The sequence below is a fragment of the Taudactylus pleione genome, unplaced genomic scaffold (assembly GCF_031769625.1).
Source record: "Taudactylus pleione unplaced genomic scaffold, aTauple2 ptg000799l, whole genome shotgun sequence".
NCBI lineage: Eukaryota > Metazoa > Chordata > Amphibia > Anura > Myobatrachidae > Taudactylus > Taudactylus pleione.
In genome coordinates, this window is record NW_028285201.1 from 788,885 (window position 1) to 813,597 (window position 24,713).

Below are 24,713 nucleotides of genomic sequence, written 5' to 3' on the forward strand. Positions count from 1 at the left end.
TGATACTGTCACCATTGACAGAATGGTGGAGGATTACATCGGTGACAGCATCCAAGTTGGCATGTCAGACAGTCCATACCTGTACTGGCAGGAAAAAGAGGCAATTTGGAGGCCCCTGTACAAGCTGGCTCTATTTTACCTGAGTTGCCCCCCCTCCAGTGTGTACTCCGAAAGAGTGTTTAGTGCAGCCGGGAACCTTGTCAGCGAAAGGCGTAGGAGGTTGCTTCCACAGAATGTGGAGAAGATGATGTTCATCAAAATGAATTATCAGCTCTTCCAGGGAGACCAGCCTCCAGAAGGTACAGAGGGACCTGTGGTGGTGGATTCAAGTGGGGACGAGTTAATACTTTGTGAGGATGAGGATGTACACACTGAAGAGGGTGAGGAATCGGTGGATGAGGAGGATGAGGATGACATCTTGCCTCCGTAGAGCCAGTTTGTGCAGGGACACATTAATTGCCAGCTTGTTTTGTGGGGGCCCAAACGAACCAATCATTTCAGCCACAGTTGTGTGGCAGACCCTGGTGCTGAAATGATTGATTTGTTAAAGTGTGCATGTCCTGTTTATACAACATAAGGGTGGGTGGGAGGGCCCAAGGACAATTCCATCTTGCACTTCTTTTTTTTCTTTGCATTATGTACAGTTTGGGGCCTAGTTTTTCTAACTGCCATCCTGTCTGCCACTGCAGTGTCACTCCTAGATGGGTCACGTGTTTGTGCCGCCCACTCGTGTCGCTTAGCATAGTCATCCAGCTACCTCGGTGCAACCTTTTGGACATGAAAACACTATTGTGAGGTGTGAGGTGTTCAGAATAGACTGGAAATGAGTGGAAATTAAGGTTATTGAGGTTAGTAATAGCATAGGAGCAGAGAAACCAACAAATTCTGTGATTTTAGCTGTTTTTATGCTTTTTAAAAAAAAAATACAGATCCAAAACACAAAACCCAGAACCCAAAACACGGAAGGGTGGTTTTGGCAAAACCAATCCAGATCCAAAACACGAAGAAAGATCCAGATCCAAAACCAAAACACAAAACACGAAAAGTGGCCGGTGCACACCCCTAATATATATATATATATAAAATGTATGTATGTATATATATATATGTGTGTATATAATATATATATATATATATATATATCGACCACTACCTGTATACACAGGATGTGGAATTCAGCCAGCAGCACACCATTTGAAATAGACAATAATTTTAATGTCCCATTGCAGGGTGAAAAGCCATCACAAGATACTGGTAAACTAGAATAGTAGCGTCAGGTTTCAATGTGTATAGGGGGAGCCAAGCTCTGAACCCCGTCAGTCAGAAGCTGGCTCCCCCTATACACATTGAAACCTGACGCTAAGTACTATTCTAGTTTACCAGTATCTTGTGATGGCTTTTTACCCTGCAATGGGACATTAAAATTATTGTCTATTTCAAATGGTGTGCTGGCTGAATTCCACATCCTGTGTACACAGGTAGTGGTCGATATGTACTGCACTCTTTACTGCATAGCACCCACACACTACCTTATGGATGTTATGTGTGCGGTTCATCACTATTGATATATACAGACATGCAGTATACAATAGACACATACCCATAGGTTCCAGGCAAATACACTAACCTCTGGTTATGCTGTTGTTGTCTAGTCACTGCCGGTCACAACAGATGCCTCCCCCTCCTGTGCTAGGCAGCTCAGCCTCTGCGGGCTCCGCACACATCGCTGACTAGTCTTCAGTTTCTCACTCTATCAGTCCCACTTTCTAGCTACATTTGCCAACACACAGTTGCCGCGGGATTAGGAGTGAATGGGCGGGGCTTCAGGCAAACCTGTGTATACTGCTTGGGACAACTCAAGGGGCGGGGCTTAGCATGATAGGAGCGGAGTTTACTTAGCGTGACTTATGATGAAATGTCAGGCAAGCTGGGACAGAGTTTCAGACGGCCTGGCTTTATTCAACCACAAGGGTAGGCGCGGCTTCGAACTGGTAGGCGGGGCTTTGGGTGGGCGGCCAAAGGGGTCGGGGGTTGAATGCCGTGGTGATGTTTGTGGATGCAGACAGAATGAACGCACTGAATGTTGTGGTAACAGAAAAAATATATTTTTTTCCTGTCAACGCTGTGCACTGAAGTGGGTTCTGTGGGCCTATTTCATGGGGAGGCCTGGAGCTGTAGCTCCACCTGCTCCATTGTTAATCCTCCCCTGCCTCCCTATTTAAACTACTCACTCCTTTACCAGTACAACCAGTCTCCTTGTCTCCTGTGACAGAAGCGGTTCCCAGCTCCTGAGTTCCAACATCTGTACTACTCTCTCTACTCTAGGAGATATATTTACTAAAGTTTGTTTGTAGCAGTGGAGATGTTGCTCATAGCAACTAATCAGATTCTACTTAACATTTAACTAGTACCTTCTAGAAGATAATAGCTAGAATCTGATTGGTTGCTATAGGCAACATCTCCACTTATGAAAACACTCACTTTGGTAAATATACCCCTAGTACTCTATTTCACCTGAGTGCTTTCCTTCCAGTGGATTCAACCTTCAGCAGTGTTTATCATTCTGCAACTAAAGGCCTCAGACATTAGCAATCATAAAACCACAATTGAACAATTTGAAGATTTGTTGCCCGATTTTAGGATTTCCCAATCTAGCAATCTGCGATCTCTTTTCAGTGATTTGCAGATAATTTTCAGCATATACAGATCTGCCAATCTTGAAAGGCCCATCATTTTACTAGTAACGTCTGCAAAACTGCTAATTGTTACCATACACTAGCATGCTACAGCCCCAATTGATCTGTGATATCCAATCACTTTTTGGTTGAAATCTGCAATCTGTGAACCCCATACGTTGCCGATTTTTTTTACACAATCTTCTGCAAATTGCAGAATTGCCACAATCAATTGCTTATGTAAGGGGGCCTCAAGAGTTACCATCTTTTGTAATCAGTGCTTCCTTACACCAGTGTACTGTCTGCCTTCCGCAGCAAGGATTCAATCATCACTACAGTCTGTCATACACAGGGGCACATTCATTATGAAATTGTTTTCACTTAAGATAATTTAGTTTTCAATTGTAAGCGAATTAATTGTAAAAAAATGAGATAGTTTTCACCTTCAGCTGTGCCTCCCGAGAATCTTTGCCGGCTTTTTTTCAAACAGCGCATGCGCAGCACTAACAATAAGTGGCTCAGCTCCTATTTTATAAGACTTTTTCATTTTTTGAAAGACTTTTTTTGGCTCCTATTTTACAACCATGAGGGCCGGGGCATTCCTGGATTCCTCCCCCCGCCGCTGTCAGTGCCGGCCCCCCCTCCCCCCGTGTGCGCCAGTGCCAGTGCAGCTCCCTCCTCCCTCTGCAGCTGCTGATGTAATTGCCGGTCCCCATCCTCCCGACCGCCAGCGCTAGTGCCGCACCCTACCTCTGTGGCCACCAGTGTCATTAGTGGCCCCTCCTCCCCCTGCAGCCGGCGGTGCCAGTGTCGACCCCTCCCCCTGCGGTCAGCGGTGCCAGTGTCAGTACCGACCCCTCCCCACGGCAGAGTCAGTCAATGGCAGCCCCCCTCCCTCCGCGCCTGCCGGTGTCTGCAGCTGTCATTGCTGGTCCCTCCCCCTGCGGCCGGTGGTTCCAGTGTCAATATCGGCCCCCTCCCCCCAGCGGAGTCAGTCAATGGCAGCCCCCTCCCTCCGTGCCTGCCGGTGTCTGCAGCTGACCTCCCCCCCCAACCTACCGTCGGAGTCTGACCGTCCGAACCCCCGCTGCTCCTAACCTCCCCCGGCGCCACTGCAGCACAAGCCTACGCCGGCAGAAGGGCACAGGAGGGAGCCAGTGACAGCCAGAGACGCCGGAGGTAAGTAACCACAGCAGGAGGGATCTGAATAGCTTTTCGGAACTTGATGAATTGCATAATTTCTACATCCCCATACTAAAGTATGGGGACTGTGGAAATTATCGATTCACAATTGTAACCAGGAGATATGTGTGATATCTCCTGCGTTACATGATTGATGAATGGGGCTGACACTTAAATTAAACAAAATTAGGTGAAAATTAAATTTTTCACCTACTTTGGTATAAATTTAGTGATGATGAATGTGCCCCCTAGCCTCTTGCATGCAGTCTCTCTCACCTATACCACCTGTGTTCAAGAATTGCTACTGTTAACTTCAGCTTCAGTCATTTGCAGACACACATACAGTACAAATAGTCTATATTATTATATATTATTATTATATTATTTACACTAATATGTACAAAGGGCCTGATTTATCATGGATCGCAACTGCAGTAGCGTACACAGAACGGCCAATGGTGCATAATGCGCATGCATATACACCGCAGTGTGCGTGAGTTAGCATTACTATCACCTACGCAGCTACTAAGCCATTGCAGACCGAGGGTCGGGATGTCATCGTTTGGGGATGGTGACAGGAGTGGTTGGAGATACGCAGACGTGCCTGTCCATAAGAACGCAGCTGCTTGGGCATGCATAAATTAACCACTGTGACGGCATACTCAGCTTGTGTACTGCGACGAGGTTAGCAATTTCTGAGTAAGGACAGACCTGTTGTATTTGTGCATGACGGGCCTATGTTACTCGATTTTCCTGCTGTATATGCAGGACTGCAAGGTATTACAGATGTGAGATAGCGGTAGTGGGCATCTCTATGATGGCTGTGCGATGGCATTGCGGTTGCATTCATTAGCATATTTTCGCAGCAGACCTGCGTCCGCAATAGCGATTCGTGATGAATCAGGCCCTAAGATGCTAAAGGTATAACTACCACTGCCAGGTAGCATACTTACAGCAGACTTAGATTTGCTCTGTTCTCCTATATCATGCAGGTATACTGAATGAAGAGAAGTGTCATTCAACTTCCTACTTTCATTTACTCTGGTTCTAGTCAGTCCTTCTCTGCGGCCCCAGTTTTGGGGACTATACAAACTCTGAATCTAACACCAGCCAGGAATCTTTATGCCAATAGACTCAGGAAGGAGTTTCACCGTAAATTTCAGAAAAGCTTGGTCATTGGTGTCCTTTGAACCCTCCTCAAAGGGGAGGTACCGTTATAACCTATGCGAGTGGCTGCATTATTCAGGACACTGCAGCTCAGATATAAGCTTCAGGTATTATATGTTATGCAGTGCATCCTATTGCCATGGAGATCCTGAGCTTCTGCCATGGGCGTCACTAATATTAATCTTAAGTGTGTGCAGCTGATTCGCATCACTTTGCTAGTAAGATGCATTTGAAGAAAATAAGGGTCTGATTCGGAGCCGGACGCTCTGACAGAGCGCTTGCTCTGAATCAGGGCCAGGCATTTTTTTTTTCAGAACGGCCTCCTGGCCGCTCGCATAGCACAGCTATAGCGAGCGGCCATGATGATGGTCACGATGCTCAAGGCCATCGCGACCATCGGGCTTGCGCCGAGACCCTTGTACTATGGTCTCGTTGCCGCAAGCCCCAGAGAGCTTTCGGCTCTAACAGAGCCGAAAGCTCTCCCACTGACATCACTTGCCTCTGTCTGGGCAGCCACGCCCCCAGCCCACCCACCAAAGGGGGCGTGCTGTCACTCAACATCGACAGCACGCCCCCTTTGGTACGAATCCCAGAGCGACGGAGTGCCCGACACGACAGAGCCTGCTCCGTTGTGCGCATGCGCACTGGCCTACCATCGACCCGGTTGCGAGCGCACAGCGCTTGCGACCGGGTCTGAATCAGGCCCTAAGTTCCAGAACACTCTGCATTTCCGCGTTGCACAGCTCCCATGCATTATGTTTAACATGACTTGTAGTGCAGAGTTAAGATGTATATGGACATATCTGGAGATGGCAACAATTATAAAGAAGCTGGATGTCGCAGCATGCTGAAGCCTGGAGCTCACTTACCGGATCCGGCAGCATGGGTCATCCCCAGGCTGGGCAGCATGGGTCCTCCCCCAGGCTGCCATATCACCACTGGTGACATGCTGCAGCTGGTCCGTCCTTTCTGTTCCCTTCCTTAGGAGCGTGCATGATGATCTGCTTTAAATGTAAAAGACGTCACGTTCGGCACCAAATTCAAAACTCATCCCTATAACAGGGAGTCTCTGAGCACAAACCAGTGCTAGAGTATTAGGATTTTCTTTCTATGCTTTAGCCTTTCTGCTTCCTAGCTATTTTGCTCGTTCTGTTTAACTACAGTAGTTCCTGACTTTAGCATTCTGCATCAGTTTTCTGTTTTTGTGCTTACTCCTGCACATCTCCAGTTACATTCAGCCTCTTAGTCAGTGCTTACCAACTCCAAACAGGGTACCCAGACAGAGGGCTGTGACGTGTCTAAACTGAGGGCTAAACTTCCTTGAGGGGGGGCCCTGGTGAAAACGCCTGGCACATAGTCTCCGCAACTCTGTTCTAGATATTTGTCAATTCACTAGTATGGGTTAGCATCCATTATCTATCCTCGAGTTGTGACAGTATACTCTGATCCTAACGTCATGGATGTTGCTGGTAAACCTTTGGCAAAGGAGCTTCGGGACCATCACCTCACCAGAGCGGAAAAGCATGATCAGGGACAGTCCCAGATAATACAGTGCCTGCAGGCACTTATGCAGCGGGTTGATGCATTACAGTCTCCTCGAGTACAACATGCAGCACTTTCCAAAAGTATAAATCCCTAACTCTGCAAAATGTGATGGGGACCCCAAAAGTTGTCTAAATCAGTGCTCCGTACAGTTTGAGGTACAGGTGGACAGTTGATGGATGAGGTGAACAAGCCCTCAGCCGGGCAAAATGCACATCCTCTACTTCCTATACACATCTTGGAGAATCAGTCAGTGCATGGACCAGACTCCAGGCCACTATAACACTGGATTTGTATGGTCATGAAAGTTAGCTGATGGTCCTCCGTGTCTAATCAGCAACTAAGCTTCACACTCAGTAGGCATCGTGTGGATGTATGTACTAATTCCATGCCTGACCAATGCTCTAATTAAAAACATAGTATGCAATGTGGCAATTCACGTGGATGCATAATACTGATCTGTGATGCTTTATTTTCGGCACACTAACAATTAAGTGCTTATTGTTCCTTCTATGCAGGATTTGTTATTTGTAGCAAATAATATTAATTACATGAGTAAAGGAATCCGTTTTATGGAAATTGGATACTATATGAATTAAATAAGTTGCTATGAACACTGAGGATACTGAAACTTTGTGATATGCAAAACCAACATCTTTATACTTGAGCATAATATGATATGATTACTATAAAAGTGATGATGAAATACATGGGTATGCAATACCATTTTATCATATAATCTTTGAGATACTCATTTGTATTTATTCTTGTCTGTTTTGTTACACGTGCAATATGCATGATATGTGTGGATTAAGCATAAGTTAAATATATTATTTCTATGTGTAACAAATAAAGTACTGTATGCTCATGCATCACTTTTTTTGAATGTTGCGGTTTATTAATAAAATGTACTATTCATTCGTGACAGTCCTACATTTATTTTTGCTCTGACTGTGTGCTGGTGCGAATATCATTTCCCCTGCTACTTTAAACCTACAGCCATACATTACTTGATGTGCCTAATCTCGTCTGGTCTTGGAAGCTATAAAGTAAATAGGCCTGGTTAGTACTTGGATGGGAGACCACTTGGGAATACCAGGTGCTGTAGGTAAAAGGAGGCTAATTGGGACTAGAAGGCACATGGCTTAGCATATTAAAAACCATCTATTTGTGTGAACTTGTGAGGTGTCATTGTACCATCAAACCTAAAGTAATTTTAATATTTGAAGATTGAATTAAAATTTAGTGTTCAGTGGAATATAGATCTTATGAATATTTCGCCACACAACTTTCGAATGATTGGTAATCAACACTTATAATTTATAAATTATAATAAAAGCTTGTTTGCTGCAAGTGACTAATATATTACATTTGTAAGCACTGACGATTTTGTATGGGTACCTTTATAATTTTATTGATATAAATGAAAGGTTATATTTTAACATTTCTATGAATGTCCACGAAGAGTGCCCCAGCAACTAGCCCTTCTTCTTCTTGTTTAATTCATGTCATTTCTTTATTGTCCGGTCAGGCTTTGGTGTGGGCCTCCCCCTTGTGGGAAAGAAAATATCCATTAGTACATAATTGTATAAACTTCCTGGAGGCATCAAAAAAGTGTTCGATGAACTTGAACAAGCAACATCTGTTGCATCAGCTATTCTACGTCTGAAACACAGGACTTGTATGCAATGCCGATAATTACGCAGATCAAGCAATTGTTTGCCATTGCGCATACAGTATGTGTAAACTTCACTGCGCACGCAAGCAATTGTTTTGGGATTACACTCACACAGAGCATTCACTTGGAAAGTGAGTGACAGGTGGTCGGCATTTGGGGGAGGTATTGCTTGGAAAACACAGAAGTGTCTGACCATTTAAACAGCGTTTCATGGGCGTGCATAGTGTAAGTTAGCTATTGCGATCACCTTCACAGCATGAGAGCTCTTGGCATGTCAGGAAAAATGCTATATTTGAGACAGGTCAGACTTTTCGCATATACCGCATGTCTGTTTGATCGGCATCAATGTTACTAATGTTTACGCTAGTGCGTTATGTCGGACAGATATGAGAAGGCAGCAGTGGATTTCCCTATGCTCGGTAAGCTTTAGAAACATTAGCATATTTCTGCAGCTGCTTTCCATGCAAACTTGCAGCTACAATTGCATTAGCATACATCTCTGAATCAGGCCCTCAGTCCATTGGACAGTATGACGTGCAATTCAGAACTCTCGCTTCCGAACTTGGTTTCAATAACGAAGCCCTGGTAGCTGCTTTCAGACAGGGGTTGTCGGAACATATTAAGGATGAATTAGCATCCAAATAATTACCATCATCGTTGGATGAGTTAACTTCTTTATGTGTCAAGGTGGATCTCCACCATAAAGAGAGTGCAAGAAAGAGAACAGTCAAGATGCTTTCATTTCAAGCCGGCTCCTCGTTTCACAGCTCCTGTCGCAACTCCTGAAGAACCCATGTGACTTGGGAGATCACGGCTACCAGCTGAGGAGAGAGAGAAGAGGTTGAAGAACAGGCTGTGTCTATATTGTGGTGATACAGGTCACCTTCTCTTGATCTGTCCTGAAAGAGAGAAACTCCTCTCAGTTCACCATCTAGGTGCTCATCTATGTACTACCCTCAGCCAATAGCCCAATCATTATGGGTCTCCCTTGGATTGGAACAAGCCTCAGATTCTTATCCTAGCATCCTCACTGTCACCAACAATATCTACCTACAATTAGATCTCTGAGTAAAGCTGTACTGAGATCAGTTCTGGTGCAGGATAATTCTCTGCCAGTTCAATACTTGATGCTCCAAAATGTATTTAATAAAAAGGCTGCAGAGACCCTGCTTGTCTATCGTGAATGTGACATTCCCATCGACCTATTGCCTGGGAAAACACCACCTCATGCAAGATCATTCCCTCTCTTGCTACCCGAGACCCAGGTGGTCACTGATTACATAAAGGAGAACCTCGAATGTGAGTTAATCAGAGAATCTAAAACTCTGGTAGGAGCCGGGGTCTTTTTAGTTAAAAAAAAGACAGAGGTCTCAAACCTTACATAGACTATTGGTGGCTGAATGCCATCACTATCGGGAGCAAAACCCCTTACCTTTTGTCAGGATGCAGCCTGGGATCAGCCGCTACTCACCTCTGAATGGAAGAGAAAGAAACGCGTTAAGGGTGTCCCTGCTACTAACCTGCATTCCTGCCTTGCTGAAGCACCTGTGTAATTGCAGCAGAGACGTTTTTCCGATCCTGCCGTTAGAGCTCCATCCCCTCTGCTGGAGTCGCAGACAACGCTATGCTCCGGAGTTGATATACTCCTGTGAGTGCCTCCGTAGAGCCTTAGCCTTCCCATCACGGCCTAGGATCCTCCGGTGAACAGTCGCAGCTACATATCAGCTAGCGCCAATTGAACCAGCGCTGACACGGGACATATTATCTTCCACACCGTACATTGACGGCATCACTGCTTTACTTTCCATGGCACAGATCCAGTGCACAGCAGCAAGTGTCTAAGAACACTAGGTGAGAGACATATCCACATCATATCCCCCAGCCTTAATCCTAGGTGGGCTAGAGGAGGATTTATATGCATTAATACTCACCCTTCTTTTTACCACAGCGAGGAACAAATTTTTGGTTACATTGGCTCCATTATCTGTTACATTTTCGCATTCACAGCCAATGATTGGATACAAAATTTGTGTCAATATGGATTCCCAATAACGGAACTATCATTTTTATGCCAGTAATAGGCCATTTATTCATCTATTCCTGAAGAGGATTTTATTCTATTTAATAGAGGTGTATTTATTAACAGCACTTTAGTATAACACATGTGATTGGAGTACACAGCTGGTGCTCTAATCTTCAATAATACATGTGAGGTTTTTTCCTTTTTATTATGTATAAATTTCTGCAGTAATTTATTGTGGTCATTGACCTTTCAATCCATCTCCAATATCTAATATTCATTATCTACACTTGTATGTTATAATAAACAATTTATCCTTTATTATCAGTGTGTCTTCTGGGTCCGGTTAGACCTACATGCGCCGTTTCTATTTTTTCTACAATTTTTTCTGCTACTCACCTCTGAACTGGTGTCCTTGGGCTTAGGTGTCCAGACGCTGGGAGTGGAGGTGAGTGGTGACTGAGTATTCTCCCTGGGGTCCGCTAGGGCTTCCATGCGTGCATCCTGGTTTCCAGGAGTGCCAGGCATGGGCGCAGCCATGTTGGCTCATATCACCTGACTAGTCTCTCCCAATGATAGTCCTGTGGTCACTCAGCTGATCCTCTGATCCAATGATCAGCCACCCAGGGGTATTTAAGTCTGACTCCAGGAACAAGTAACTGCTGTTCAACTTCTTTGTTCCAGTGCCTGTGATACTATGTTGCTCTGTGCTATTCCTGCAGAGAGTTGCTTCAGCCTGCTCACAGTTCTCTCCAGTTTCCAGTATTAGCTTTCATGCTAATCTCAGTCTGAGAGATTAGTTCTCTCTCAGCATTCTACCTTTCATGTTTTCTATGTTTGTGTGTCTTGTATATGTGCTGCTAGTTCTATTGCAGCTATCTGTGCTACTGAGGTGTCAGATTACCTGCTAGTACTAATTAGCTCCCAGCTGCCTCTTTGAGCATTCCCAGCCAGTCTACAGCTCTGTGTTTGTCTGTGTATATCTGCACCTGCATATGTAACATTCTCAGATATGCCTGTCTACATCTCTGTGTATTTCTGTGCAAATCTGCACCTGCTTTGTTACAATTCCCAATATATGTGCCTGTGTCCATTTCTCTCTGTGTCTCACTGTGCTAATCACTAGTTAGCTCTCAGCTGGTCCTCCCAGCACTCTCCCCGTATTTGCCTTTGTCAACTCTGCTCTATGTCTTGTCTGTGCAAATCAGCACCAACATATTTAACTGTTTCCAGTCCATGCCTGTCTTCTAGCATTCAGATTCATCTCTAGAGTTCTAGCATTCCGTTCACCTTCAGTATTATAGCATTCATTATAGTCTCGGTCTTCTGCCATTCCCAGGTACCTGTCCAGAGGGCCGCGACCTGCTCACTTGGTGCAGCGGAAAACCAAATCCCAATTGGAGGGGTCACTGGAGAAAACCACCAAGTGAGTTAGACTCCGTGCCTCTGGGCAGGTTTAGCCCAACCTGGGTTTGGCCGCAACTTGGAGACCTAGTCCAGTCACTCCCATAGTCACCCGAACCCCCTGGCTCACCGTCCTCCACAGAGGAACATTTGCACCGGATCGTGACACCTTTGATTTCTGAGCTCTTTCATAGAATCAAAAGAGCAGAAGTTTTTACCAAATTAGACCTTAGTGGAATATATAATCTAATCAGGATCAGGTTAAGAGATGAGTGGAAGACAGTTTGAGTATTTGGTCATGCCATTTAGATTAAGCAATGCCCCAGCATTTTACAAAAATATATGAACTATATTTTCCAGGATCTATTTGGATAACATTCTGATCTTTTCTAAAGATTTGACCAGCCATTACAAGCATGAATATGAAGTTCTTTCACGTCTTCAAGCAAACCAACTTTATTGTAAACTGGATCAGAAAGTAATCATATTCCTAGGATATGTTATCTCAGGATCCAGTCTTCAGATGGATCCTGAAAATCTTAACGCCATTGCGAACTGGCCCTGGCCAACTGGATTAAAACTATACAGCATTTCCTGAGGTTCTGTGATTTCTACAGACAATTCATTAATAATTATTTGCTCATAGCCGCTCATATCACTGCATTCACCAAGAAAGGATAAGATACCAGGATTTGGCCTCATGATGCAGAAGAGGCATTCCTCCTGTTAAAGCAGTGTTTGACTTCAGCATCTTTCCTCAGGCAACCAAACTATAACCAGCCTTTCTTCCTGGAACTTGATGCCTGTACGGTTCTATGGTCGGAGTTGGGGCAGTGCTGTCACAAAGACATGTAGTACTCTTGTGGCTTCTATTCTCGCATGTTTTTAGCTCCATAGAGAAACTACACTGTAGGAAACAAATAATTACTAGCCATCAAGCTGGCACAAGAAGAGTGGTGATACTTGCTAGAGGAGGTGAAATTAGCGGTAACAGTTTTCACAGATCATAAGAATTTATTGTACCTCAAGACAGCTCACTGCTACTGTCAGGCCAGATTGTCATTATTCTTTGATCAATTCGATATAATTTTTAACTTCTGTCCAGACATGTTAACTTGGGCATTTAGGGCCTGATTCAGACCCTCTCACAAGCACACTCGCAAAAAGCACTCGCTCCGGCGCTCGCATCCAAAAGTGGCAGCTGTCGATGTTGATTGACAGCTGCCCCGTTTGGAATGTACATTTCCGCCAACCAAGATGGCTGGATTTCTATGTTCCCATGAGCCCAAATTTGCTCATAGCATCCTCTACCATGAGACTTCTGGACATTCTTCCTTGTTTCTTCAATACAACTTTCATCCTGAATTACCTAAACTACCAGCTGTTTGCCGTGAGGTGAAACGTTTTCTCCAAATCTGATGAAGTAAATGCAACATTTATATAAAGACTCTCTGCAGTACAAATTCTTTTTCATTGAGAAAAAGGCAGAAAGCTCCTCAACTAAAAGGTGTTGACAAGGTATGGCTTTCAACTCGACATCTGCGATTAAGAGTTCCTGCTATGAAGCTTACTCCAAGATATATTGGTCCTTTCCAAATCCTTCAGGTTGTTAATCCAGTGGCATTCCAATTGAAATGTCAACATGCACTCAGAATATCAAATATATGCCACATCTCTCTCCTTAAACCATTGGTTATTAACTGATTTTCAAAGCCTTCCCACTTACCTTCCTTCATTTCAATTGATCATCAAGAGAAACATGAGGTGACTTTAGAATTTCTTGAGGATCTGTCCAATTTTTGGTTGATTGGAAGGGGTTTGGTCCTGAAGAATGCTGCTGGGTTAAGGCATCAAATGTCCATGCTTCACAATTCTACACAGGTTTCACAAAAAGTTTCCAGAAATTTTTCTTGGGGGTGTTCAGTTCCCACTGGTAGAGGGGAGTGTAATGTCGCAGCAAACCAGAGCTCAATTACCAAGTCTAGGGGTGCTGGTCTCCCTGGGATGCACGTTTCCTGTTCCATTTAGCCTCCTACTCAGTACCTACCATCTCCATACAGGGAACCCAGACAGAAGGCTGAGACCTGCGTGTTAGGTGTCGTGAAGCCCAAATTTCCTTGTGGGAGTCCCTGGTGAAAACCCCTGGCACGTTAGACTCCACACATCCATTACCTATCCTCGAGTTGTGACACTGGACAGTTAAAGGTAGTCATTAACATTTGAAAAATTCTACCCAATGGAAAGGCAGCAAAAGGGTTCTCACTGAGATCCCTCCAAATTTGGTAAATACCAAATAGTTACCCTTAAAAAAGAGGGAGCCGGACAGGGTTGGAGGGATCCAAAAGGACTCATTCCCATAATTGTGAGCTCCATGGGAAGATTAAAGAGAAGGAAAGTGAATCACCCCTAAAAACATTAATATGAATTTGTTAGTGTCAGGCAGATGAACAGCATGAAGACATGTACAGTTGGCTACATATGCATCACATGTTTATATCGATGCAAATATGTTTCCATTGCCCTGTTTTTCTTTTTTTGTGTTCCTTTTTTCCCCTTCTTCTCTCTCCATTCCGCTCCCCTCTCTTCTTCCTATCCCACTACTGATGAGGTTGGTCGGTGTCTCTATAACTTGAATGGATCCCTGTGGCCATTACTCATGGCTGTTGTCCATATTTTCCAACAATGTTAAGGGCTGAGTACTTTGTAAACAGGTCATATATGCTACACTTAATACATGTTGACAATGCTGATGTTGCCTGTCACGTTTGGGCTAAGGAGAACTTGTGCTGAAGGATTGGAAGTCGGGCTTGGGGTCCCAGGTTGGGGGAAGAACCGGAGGCGAGGAGCCTGGATATATGTCTTCCTCACCCACAAGTACTGGGTGTTGGCTAGACCTGGCTAAAGGTGCGGAGTCTAACCTAGTGGGAGGTGTTCACCAGTGACCCCTCCAATCGGGATTTTGGTTTAATCTTCACCCAGCAAGCAGGTCATGGCCCTTTGATCATGTATCCGGCACAAGTGGGAAACAGAAGAACACAATCACAGGGAAAGCAAAGGAGAATGGCACTAGGATATAGTACTCGGATGAGTACGTACACTGTGGATCCAAAGGCAGAACTGGCAGAGGAGGATGACACTTAGGAGGTAGTATTCAGATGACGTACTGAGCATACACACCATTGATTAACACTAGGAATATATCACTAGAAGAAAGGTGTGTGGAACCTGGAATGCTGCAACAGCAAGTATTCACTGGAAGTAGTGACATTGCTATGAACGCTTGCCCGCAACAAGCCTTATATCCCTGTGGTAACTTTTCTGACACATCCTGATTAAAACCCAAAAAGTCAGAAGGATTGTGAGACCCCGCTTTCACGGAGCAACACATGGATGTCCTAGCAGATCCCAGGCATAATCCTCAGCGCCACCGCACCTGGCCTCTGATCGTTCAGGAGGTCGGGGGAAGCCGACCGTGAGGTAAGTAACAGACGGATTCTAGGCCACAACCTGGCATGGCCTTTTTGAAGAAAACCCACTTGAAGAAATTAGCTTCCCTAGTTTTACACTTCCACTATTTCCCATTAGGGTCAAGACTAGGAGGATGGCTTTCCTGCTTTCTAAGAACTTAAGACTCTCCAATGTACATGATATAAGCATGTCATGTCACATCATTGTGGGTGGAAGGGGTTATTAGTTAAGACCACAATTGCTAATCAAATATTCTCCTTTGTCAACTTATGCATACCCAACCAAGGTCAAGCCAACTTTCTACATAAATCTCCAGAACAAATTGAAGACCAATTGGAAGGGATCTTGATAGTTGGAGGATTTTAATTGCACCTTGGAGCCCTCCTTGGATACCTCCTGAGGAGCTCCTATGTCTTCTTTTAAAAAAGCACGAAAGTTTCCCTAATTCTACATCTACGCCATCCACCACCTCACCACTGGCACTGGAAATGTAATGAACAGTTCCTTAGGGATTCCTACTGTAGGGCTCAACTTGAAGAGTCTCTTGGAGACTATGGGCTTTATTTACAAAGCATCGACTTTTGAAAGCCATTGCATCCTGGCAGGTTGCAGGTGAAAGTTGAAAACAGCATACGCAGTCAGTGTAAAGCCCGGCGTGCTTTACACTGACTGCGTGTGCCATTTTAAATTTTTACCTGCAAGCTGCTGGGAAGCAGAGGCTTACAAAAGCCACTGCTTCATAAATAAACCCCTGTATCTCTCATAATGTACAGATAATGTTTCATGGATCTCCAAAAAGCTAGAAATTACCTAAATGATATTTTCAATGGTGGGTTTAAAAGAGTGTTTCAGCCCTGTTGTAATAAGTATTATCAGTGAGACAATAAATCTGATGATAGACAATGTGGATGATTTGTCCAATTTATTGTCTAGTGTGTACCCAGCCTAAGCTTTACAATCTGACACACTCATCCTCTGAACTAGCAGGCCATGACTTGAAGATACCAAGGTTTTATTGATGACTTTGGTTTCCCTATTCCCATGAAACAAGGTCCTGGACCCCCCTTTCATGGAAATTGAATTATCTTACTACATTTAAACCTACCCCTCTGTTAAAAGTCCCAGTCTTAATGGCTTTTCCAACTCTTATTATAAGGTGTTTCAGGATAAACTTCTACCCCTACTACTGTGGGCCTATAATGCAATGTCGGCACATATGACCTTCTCTGACCAATCATTTGGAGCTCATATTATGGTTATACCAAAAGAGGGCACAGATCCATCCTTACATGCGAGCTATAGACCCATATCTCCAGTAAATGTAGATGTTAAATTATATGCAAAGCTCATAGCTAATCATCTTAAACCATTTCTCTCAAACATCATTCACTCTGATCAAGTGGGGATTGTTCCAGGCAGAGAAGCTAAGCTTAATATCACTAAGCCCACACTGGCACCCCCATGATATTCCTCTCCACAGATGCCAAAAAGGCATTTGATCGATGGATTGAGGTTTTATGACAGAGGTTTTGAGACGCTTGGTTTTGAGTGATGCTTTTCTTCGTAAGATTCTCTCCAACTACTGGGCCCCCTTGGCACAGGTCCAGCTAAACAAGATCTTATTGGACACGGTCCATATTACTAATGGCACACGCCAGGGATGCTTCCTCTTGCCACTTTATCTTGTACATGGTGGACTTGGTGAGGGCATTTAGAGCTGGCCCACATATTGTTGCCCTCTTTGTGGATGACCTGCTAGCAATGTTCATGAACCCTGTTACATCTCTCCCAAACACTTGATTTGTATATGGCTATGGACAACATCTTTCACTCAGCTCCCGGGAAACATTCTGAATTTCTGGCAGTGTGCATTAGCTGGATTCAGGGCCGTAACTAGGGTGGTGCCATATGGGCCATGGTACAGGGCACCACAGGGCAGGGGGCACTGTTTGGCGTGCCTGTCAATTTTCTGTTTATAATCCTTCTCACTTGTAGCTTCCTCTCTGCTTTTCCTGGCCACCCTATCTCCTCTGTGACTGGGCACACACCTTATGTTTCTATTTGAAAAATGTGTTGGGGTGGGGGGGCACAAATAGTCTTTTTGGCCCAGGGCACCAAAGAGTCTAGTTACAGCTGGACTGATTTTAAGATTTCCCCAAATTATAAGGCTTTTATACCCCGGGATTATGTTTTTCTTCATAGGATAACTCTGTAATGCTACTATTGCCAAAATCCCACAGATCTCACTGTCCTCCCCTCATTTGCGACATGTCTGCATCAGTGAAGAGCGGTGAGGTCAATGGCTGGAGAGGCACGCATGTATAAAAAAAAAACAGTTTTTGTATCAAAGCTCTGTAGCATGATGGGGAGTATGATAGGGAAGAAGTATGACAGGGGAGACTCTGCCTCCCCTGCCTGCCCTGACTGCATGTCCCTGGTCTGCATTATATTCCATCTTCCCCCTTTACCACCCTCCCCTTCTTTCTCTTTTCTTTTCTACTTCCTTGTCTAACCTTTTTTTCCACTTACATATTCAGTGTGAGTATTCTTTGAGGCACTTGTGTTCTTTAATTTTGCCTTAATGTTATGGATGAATTACTCATTATTGTTATTATTTATATTTATGCTATAAAAAATTTATAAAAAAAAAGTAAGAACTAGGGATTGGGGGCAGCATTTATTTAAAAAAAAAACCCTGGGTGCAAGGGCATGCTGACACTTGCAGTTCTACAAGTACTGACATACCCAAGCTTTTTATAGCTGCCAAAACTTGCGAAGACTATGAAAATGTAATATAAACCTATTCACTAATACAGAGGAATGTGCTCCCTCCACCGCCCTTTCATTTATATACATCCAGCTGACAGGGCTGCCACCGGTGCTATTTTTTCAGTAAGTTCTTTGGAAATATGGCTCCATCACCATACTGTACTTCTAAATAAATTGGTTGAAAAATTATGCATGCGCAGAAGATAGCGAAGTCTCTGTCACTGTGCTAAAGACTTTGTGTTATCTTCTGTGCAGGGACCAAGTGTCATATTGGTGCCCCTCATGCCATTTATTTTTTGGTTTGATTACTCTGCTTGTAATATGCATAGAAATACTATTCCACATAGAAGGTCTAAACGGTTTGTGAGATGTTTGGATACCTGTAATAAAACAGTCCCTATGTACAGTGTAGTGCTTAAACGAAAAACAAATGTATTCAGTTTAAGTTACAACGTTATTATTAAACATTTATTTTTCTCTACGCATATAGAATATCCCTAAAAGAAATACGGTAACTTTGTAGATGGTGTAAATACATTTACACCTGTAGATCGCCTGAAAATAAAATATTAAAATAATGATAGCACACACTCCAAATGTGTATCTTCGCTCCATGTAGAAGTTCACTGGTCTTTAGAAAAAAAAAATCCAAAATCCCGAGCCCCACGGAAACACTGTACACTTGGTACGGTGCTAGCGTATAATGATAGATCATCCGGGGACACTGTCATAGGAATGAATTGGGGGAAGTGCTGATTGGCTGAGAGCATGGGAATCAGCGCTGTAAGCAAATCCATGCTTTACCCATTCATTCCTATAACAGTGTCTCAGATGACCTGAGCGTACAAGGTTTCCATGGGGATCAGGATGTTTAATTTTATTATTTTCTGAAGACCAGAGGACATCTACATAGACCAAAGAGGAGTTGATCCAATGGGTTTGGTGAGTGATATTTTTTTTAATAAAGGACTTCCACATTCGGGGTATGTACTGTAGTTATTTTAATATTTCCATTACAGATGGACTACAAGTGCCAGTGGGCCCTTATTGTCCTGGCATGACAGAGCACGCTTGCTTGCACCTGTTGTCCCACTGTAAAGATCAATATTACAATCTATTTTTTACACCATTAACCCTGCACCCACCGCCACCAGGGATGCAGGAAATAGCCCTGCTTAGGATGTTCCTTACTGGGGACCCCTTTTTGAGGGGTTCTCACTTTCCAAGCAATTCCAGGCTTAGGCTGACCAGTTTGCGGCTGCTTTATGTTATGCAGGAGGACCCCACGCAGTGTATCTCCCTGCTATAGCGTAAGCCCCCATCTGGTTCAGGCCGGTGCTGGTTATTATAAAATCGGGAGACCCCATGTCAGTTTTTCCACTTATTTTCCAGTACCAGACCAGGCTAAAAGGTGCAGGACTGGTTATGGGTTTTGTTGTTTTCTTTGTGGGGAAAGGAACACACTTTGTATGTTTTAAATATTAACCATTTATTTTCTGATTTATATTTCAAAGCCTGCACACAAATCATGCTGATCTGTGCAGTGCTTCGGGCAGACATGCCAGGTTTATTTTTTTTTTCTATTCCGCTGTGATGTTTCTGAGGCTTCTATCAGGTTTACCAACATGATGCTTAGTAAATCCAGGATCTATATTCCTGTCTGAAAAGTATTCAATGTTTACTCAGATGGTCTAATGCAGGGATGGGGAACCTCAGGCCCGGGGGCCGTATAAGGCCCGCGGGATCATTTGGTCTGGCCCTCTGAGCTTTTTTTCTGCTAGCCTCATCTGGCTATCAGGGTGTCTATAATGGCACACTGCAACCAGAATCTATGCAACAGTGCTGCCTGGAGCATCCTTAGGATGCCTCAGATGGTCACATCGCTGCCCTTACAGCTCCCCAGAGCATCCTCAGGATTGCTGTAATCACCAGCGACTGTGGCCCCGCTCTGTGTGATGTCACAACGGGGCGCGGCCTGCACCGAGCCTACTAATAATGTTATATGTATTAAAATGGCCCTCTGAAGAAAAAAGGTTCCCCACCCCTGGTCTAATGCCATCTAAAGTCATGTTTTCATATGAATTCCCTGCGAGTTTGCCTTTAGTAAATGTCAGAATGGCAAAATCAACGGGATTACGCAGAAAAACACCTAGGGCAAAATTCACTTAGCAGCGATTTTGGTCGGAGTGGGAGAAGAAATTACAATAATATACATAAAACACAGAATTACATTTAATATAAAGTAACGGTCTTCCTGCCCTCACAAACTGTCAAATTAAGTGGCAATGGATACATATGGTACATAAGTATCTTTATACAATAATTATACATGTGAGTATACTAAGAGAGAGATTATATTACATTGAAACTTGCAACTGCACATACTATACAGTAAGGGGTTTTTAACTCTTTTCAGGTCTAGTTAATCCATGTAAATTACATTTGAGACCCATAGTCCAGATTTTCATTAATTTTGAGCTTCATTTATGGTTATCTACAAATGAAGCATATAGTTACACATTTACAGTTAAACATTTAATAGGATGTATTAAACTATATAAAATATGACAATACAGTATGCTTTTTTATTGTTTATTAGCTGCTAGTACATAATATATTTCCAAATACAGTGACTCTGGGATTCCCCCTAGTAAATTATACAGTGATTTTTGCTTGAAAAAATAAATTGTACATTTCAGGTTTTGTGTAGCATACAGTTGTAGAGAATAACAGTTTTAATATCTTATTGATGTATGAAATGATTACCCCTAATTGGCATTTCTGACAGTGACTAGTTAACTGGAGCAGGTATTAGAAACCTTCCCCCTCCAGTCTCCCACCCTAATAATTGTGTTTTCTCTCCAAGGACCATACAAGCTGGATGCGGATGCTGCTGTAGCAGAGGATAAGGATACTGTTGAAAGCCAGATGCTTCTGCCATTCAGCTGCTCTCTACTGAAGCCACTCCCTTTTTCCATAAAGGATGCTGAGAATACAATCTGCCTGCTTCCTTCTACCCAGCCTGCATGCACAGAGCACCTTATGGACCTACCAACAGAGGGTGAGAAACTGCAGCACTGCACCCACCAGAGACCTAGACCCAACAGAACTAACAGACAGCCTCCAAGGAAGCCCCATGTAAGCTTATCTGTTTTTATTACAACTGATAGTGGGGGATGTGTTACAGTATACTACAGTATATGCAAAGGATGCACTGATCATCCTACATAGTCATCAGATACATACTGGGTTGCAGGGCTTGCTGTTGATATTATGTGTCTTACAGAATCTACATTATACATAAATTACAGCTCTTTAATAATTTCTTTATTGACCATAATTACCTGTATGGAAATACCTTGCTCCTGCTAGTTTCATGCGGAGAAATATGTTAGATATTTATTATTTATTGCATTTAATTAACCCTTTCCATCATAGATATTTAATCTTGGACACTGCAAATGGTTATTAGTACATGTTATATATGAAGTTTAACATGGTCATTTTATTATCTATAAAGGCCTAGCTGGCCTGGTTTGTTTTCCTGATATCTCTGCTATATGCTGGAGCAACGCTACAAAAACACTGGCGTTTGCAGTGCATTTTATTACATGTTAGAAAAACACATAGAAGGCACTTTGCATTTAGGTCTGTGTATAATATGCATTCTATATGCTTACACATATATTCAGTCTACATTGCTGCAAATATTTTTCAGTGGCAATACAGGAAGTTATATTGTTCAAGCCATAGGCATGTAGAACTGTATTTGTAAATGTTTCTTAACTGCATGTCATTGCATTTACAGCTCCTATTGAAATAAATGTTAGTATTCAGCTGTGTTAACATACATCAGATGCACTTCAAATGAGTTCAGTATGTTTTGTCAACATTTATAATGTTGACATTCATGATGTAGATGAGAGCATGTTGATAAGTACTCCATGTCGACAGAGTACATGTTGACATGAACATTGTCACAACTGATCCTAAGCCTAAGATTTGTATTGTCGACATGTGGACATACTAGAATTCCACATGGTTGTAGTTGTAACATAATGACTCTCAATACAGTGATTGTCACCATAATGACTGCATATACTTTAAATGAACAAGAATCATTAAACAAATGCCCTGCAGTTTAACACAAATAACACACATAAAAATAAAAACTGTACTTTCTCTTTTATTACGATTTTTTTAAATTTTACAAAACATTTACATATTGTGTACCTAAAAGGTGACTGAATGATTTTATTGCAGTAGTCATAATTATGTCCATAGATTTACAGTAAATGCAAAGTTGTGTGATTAGATGTACAGATTATTGCTAAGCAGATCTATATTTCTGCTTTGTAAGGTATGCGTTTAGGAGGTCCACAGTAACACAGTCACCAGTCACTATGTCAACCTCAGTATGCCAGCACCAGGATTCTGACATGGCTGAAATGCTACTCGCAACATTTCACCTGTATAGGTTTTAAAAGTTAAAGCATGCCGCTTACCAAAAAGTTTAAAGTTATAAAAACCACACAAGTAAAATACTTTGAGTTGCATTTAGCTGTGTTGGGATCCTGGCGCTCGCATACTAAGATTGACATAGTGACTTCTAACATTGGGGGAGATGTATCAAACCTTGGAGAGAGATAAAATGGTTTATAGTACTCTCTAGTTATGTTTCATGTATATTCCATAACTATGAATATTTACCCTGTATATGTACATAATGCTGCTAAACAAGTCTACTGTATATAGCAGTGGTTTGTTAACTTTTTTCTGTTTAGACAAACTAAAACAATGACATCCACATACATGACATAATTTTAAAATGAAATGGCTTCCTTATCCTTTATTGGGAAGATGAGTAATAGGTTAGTCAGAGTGTTGCCACAGCAGGCTTAGGGTCCTATTCATCATCAAGTTTTCGGGCCATTCATCAAGAAGGTAAAACAGGAGATCACAGATATCTCCTGCTTACCTTCCTCTGGCGGAATGGCCTTCTGTCCCCATACACTAGTATGGGGACGGAATCATCAAGCTCCCGCTCAGCTATGGGAAGGAATCCCAGGTTGCATAGAGGGATACTTTCGGATACCTCCGCCGCTGTCCGGCTCCTTTCGCTGGTCGTCGGGGCTCTTGTGCGCATGAGTGACCTGTATGTCACACATGCGCACTAGTGTCACTTCTCTGAAAAGATTAATTGCTCTGAAAGGAGCAGTGAAAAGATTCACTGCTCCTAAAGGAGCAGTGAATCCGCTCGCGGGACAACTGATTTTCGGACAGCTGTCACCACACCGGAGCAATGCTGAATTGCTTCGGGTTCCGCGGCAAGTTAGAATAATAATTATCGGTAATTATCATGAATAGACCCATTAGTGGAGAAATAATGTATAAGCGATACAGACAGTATTTATTTTGAAGAGTTGTCTCTACTAGACTGCAGGATCACTTACCTGGAGGCGGAGAGGAGGCTATGGAAGTAGATCAAAATAGGCTGTGGTGGAGAAACAGTCCAATGGTATGTAGTGATGTGCTGTTGTGGATTCCTTTTGAGTTGGTATGGGTACACTGCTTCTACTCTTGGAAGGTGTGACTCCCAATCGGGGCTAAAGATGACTATGTAGTCTAGATATGCAGCTGCATATTCCTTGTGAGGTCGCAGCAACCTGTTCATATCCCTCTGGAAGGTTGCCGGAGCCCCATGCTGACCAAAAGGCAGCATTTTATACTGAAACAAACCTTCTGTGGTAGAGAAGGCTGTTTTGGCCTTAGCAGCCTCAGTTAAAGGAATCTGCCAATACCCTTATGTCAAATCTAGGGTGGTGAAATACTGGCTGTTTGCAAAATTCTCCACCAGCTCGTCCACCCGGGGCATCGGATATGACACTTTATTTAATTTGCAAAAATCATTGCAGAATCTTAAAGCACCTGAAGTCTTAGGCACTAAAACTATGGGATTATTCCATTTGCTATTTGATTCCTCTATGACCCCTAGGCGCAGCATTTCCTCTACTTCCTGTTTAACCGCTGCCCGATTTGCCTCAGATATACGGTATGGCCTCTATTTTATTACCACCCCGGAAGGAGTAACTATATCAAGCTGAATAATTTGTGTTTTTCCCGGAATGGCAGAGAAAACATCTGGGTGCCGTGCTAGTAAACTCACAGCCTCCGGTTTCTGGTGGGGATTAAGGGTAACTTCAATGGGTACCTGACATTCTGGGGTTTTCTTGGCAACCAAAGAGGACTGACCAGCGCTCTCTTTTCAGGGTTTTAACAGGTTTACATGGTAGATTTACACTTCTTCCTTCTACCCTCCTATTGAACCTTATAATTAACAGGTCCCACTGCCTCTATAACTTCATAAGGGCCTCGCCACTGGGCATACATTTTGCTTTCAGTGGTGGGTACCAGAACCAACACCTTGTCTCCCGGTTTAAAAGACCGATTAACCACGGTCACGTCATATCGACGTTTTTGCTGCTGTTATGCCCTATCCACGTGCTCATTCACGAGTGGCGCAATTTGCCTTAAACGGCCATACAATTGGGTCACAAATTGAACGATGTTAGGCTCTTGGCATGACTGTTGTTCCCATCCTTCGTTCAACAGATCTAAAATTCCTCTAAGTTGCCTCCCATAGAGGAGTTCAAAGGGACTAAGGGTCTCATTCAGAGTCTGTCGTAAGCGGCCGCTCGGTCGTACCCAGCGATGTTCGCTAAACTGCGCATGTGTATTTGCAATAAGTGTGCGCAAACTAGCTGTTGCGATCGGAAATTTCTCTCTCCTTGAACACAGCCAGGTCGTT

At 43.3% G+C, this 24,713-nt stretch overlaps 1 protein-coding gene and 1 pseudogene across 1 annotated transcript in view; both read left to right on the plus strand.

The window, feature by feature from the left end:
• The window catches only part of LOC148474932 (capping protein, Arp2/3 and myosin-I linker protein 2-like), a 970,125-nt gene that overhangs the window by 595,595 nt on the left and 349,817 nt on the right, over positions 1-24,713 (plus strand). Inside the window, exon 27 of the mRNA XM_088457971.1 lies at positions 20,772-21,043. Coding sequence (XP_088314097.1) covers positions 20,772-21,043 — 272 coding nt within the window. The remainder of the gene's footprint in view (positions 1-20,771; positions 21,044-24,713) is intronic.
• LOC148474933 (5S ribosomal RNA) lies at positions 7,558-7,677 on the plus strand (annotated as a pseudogene).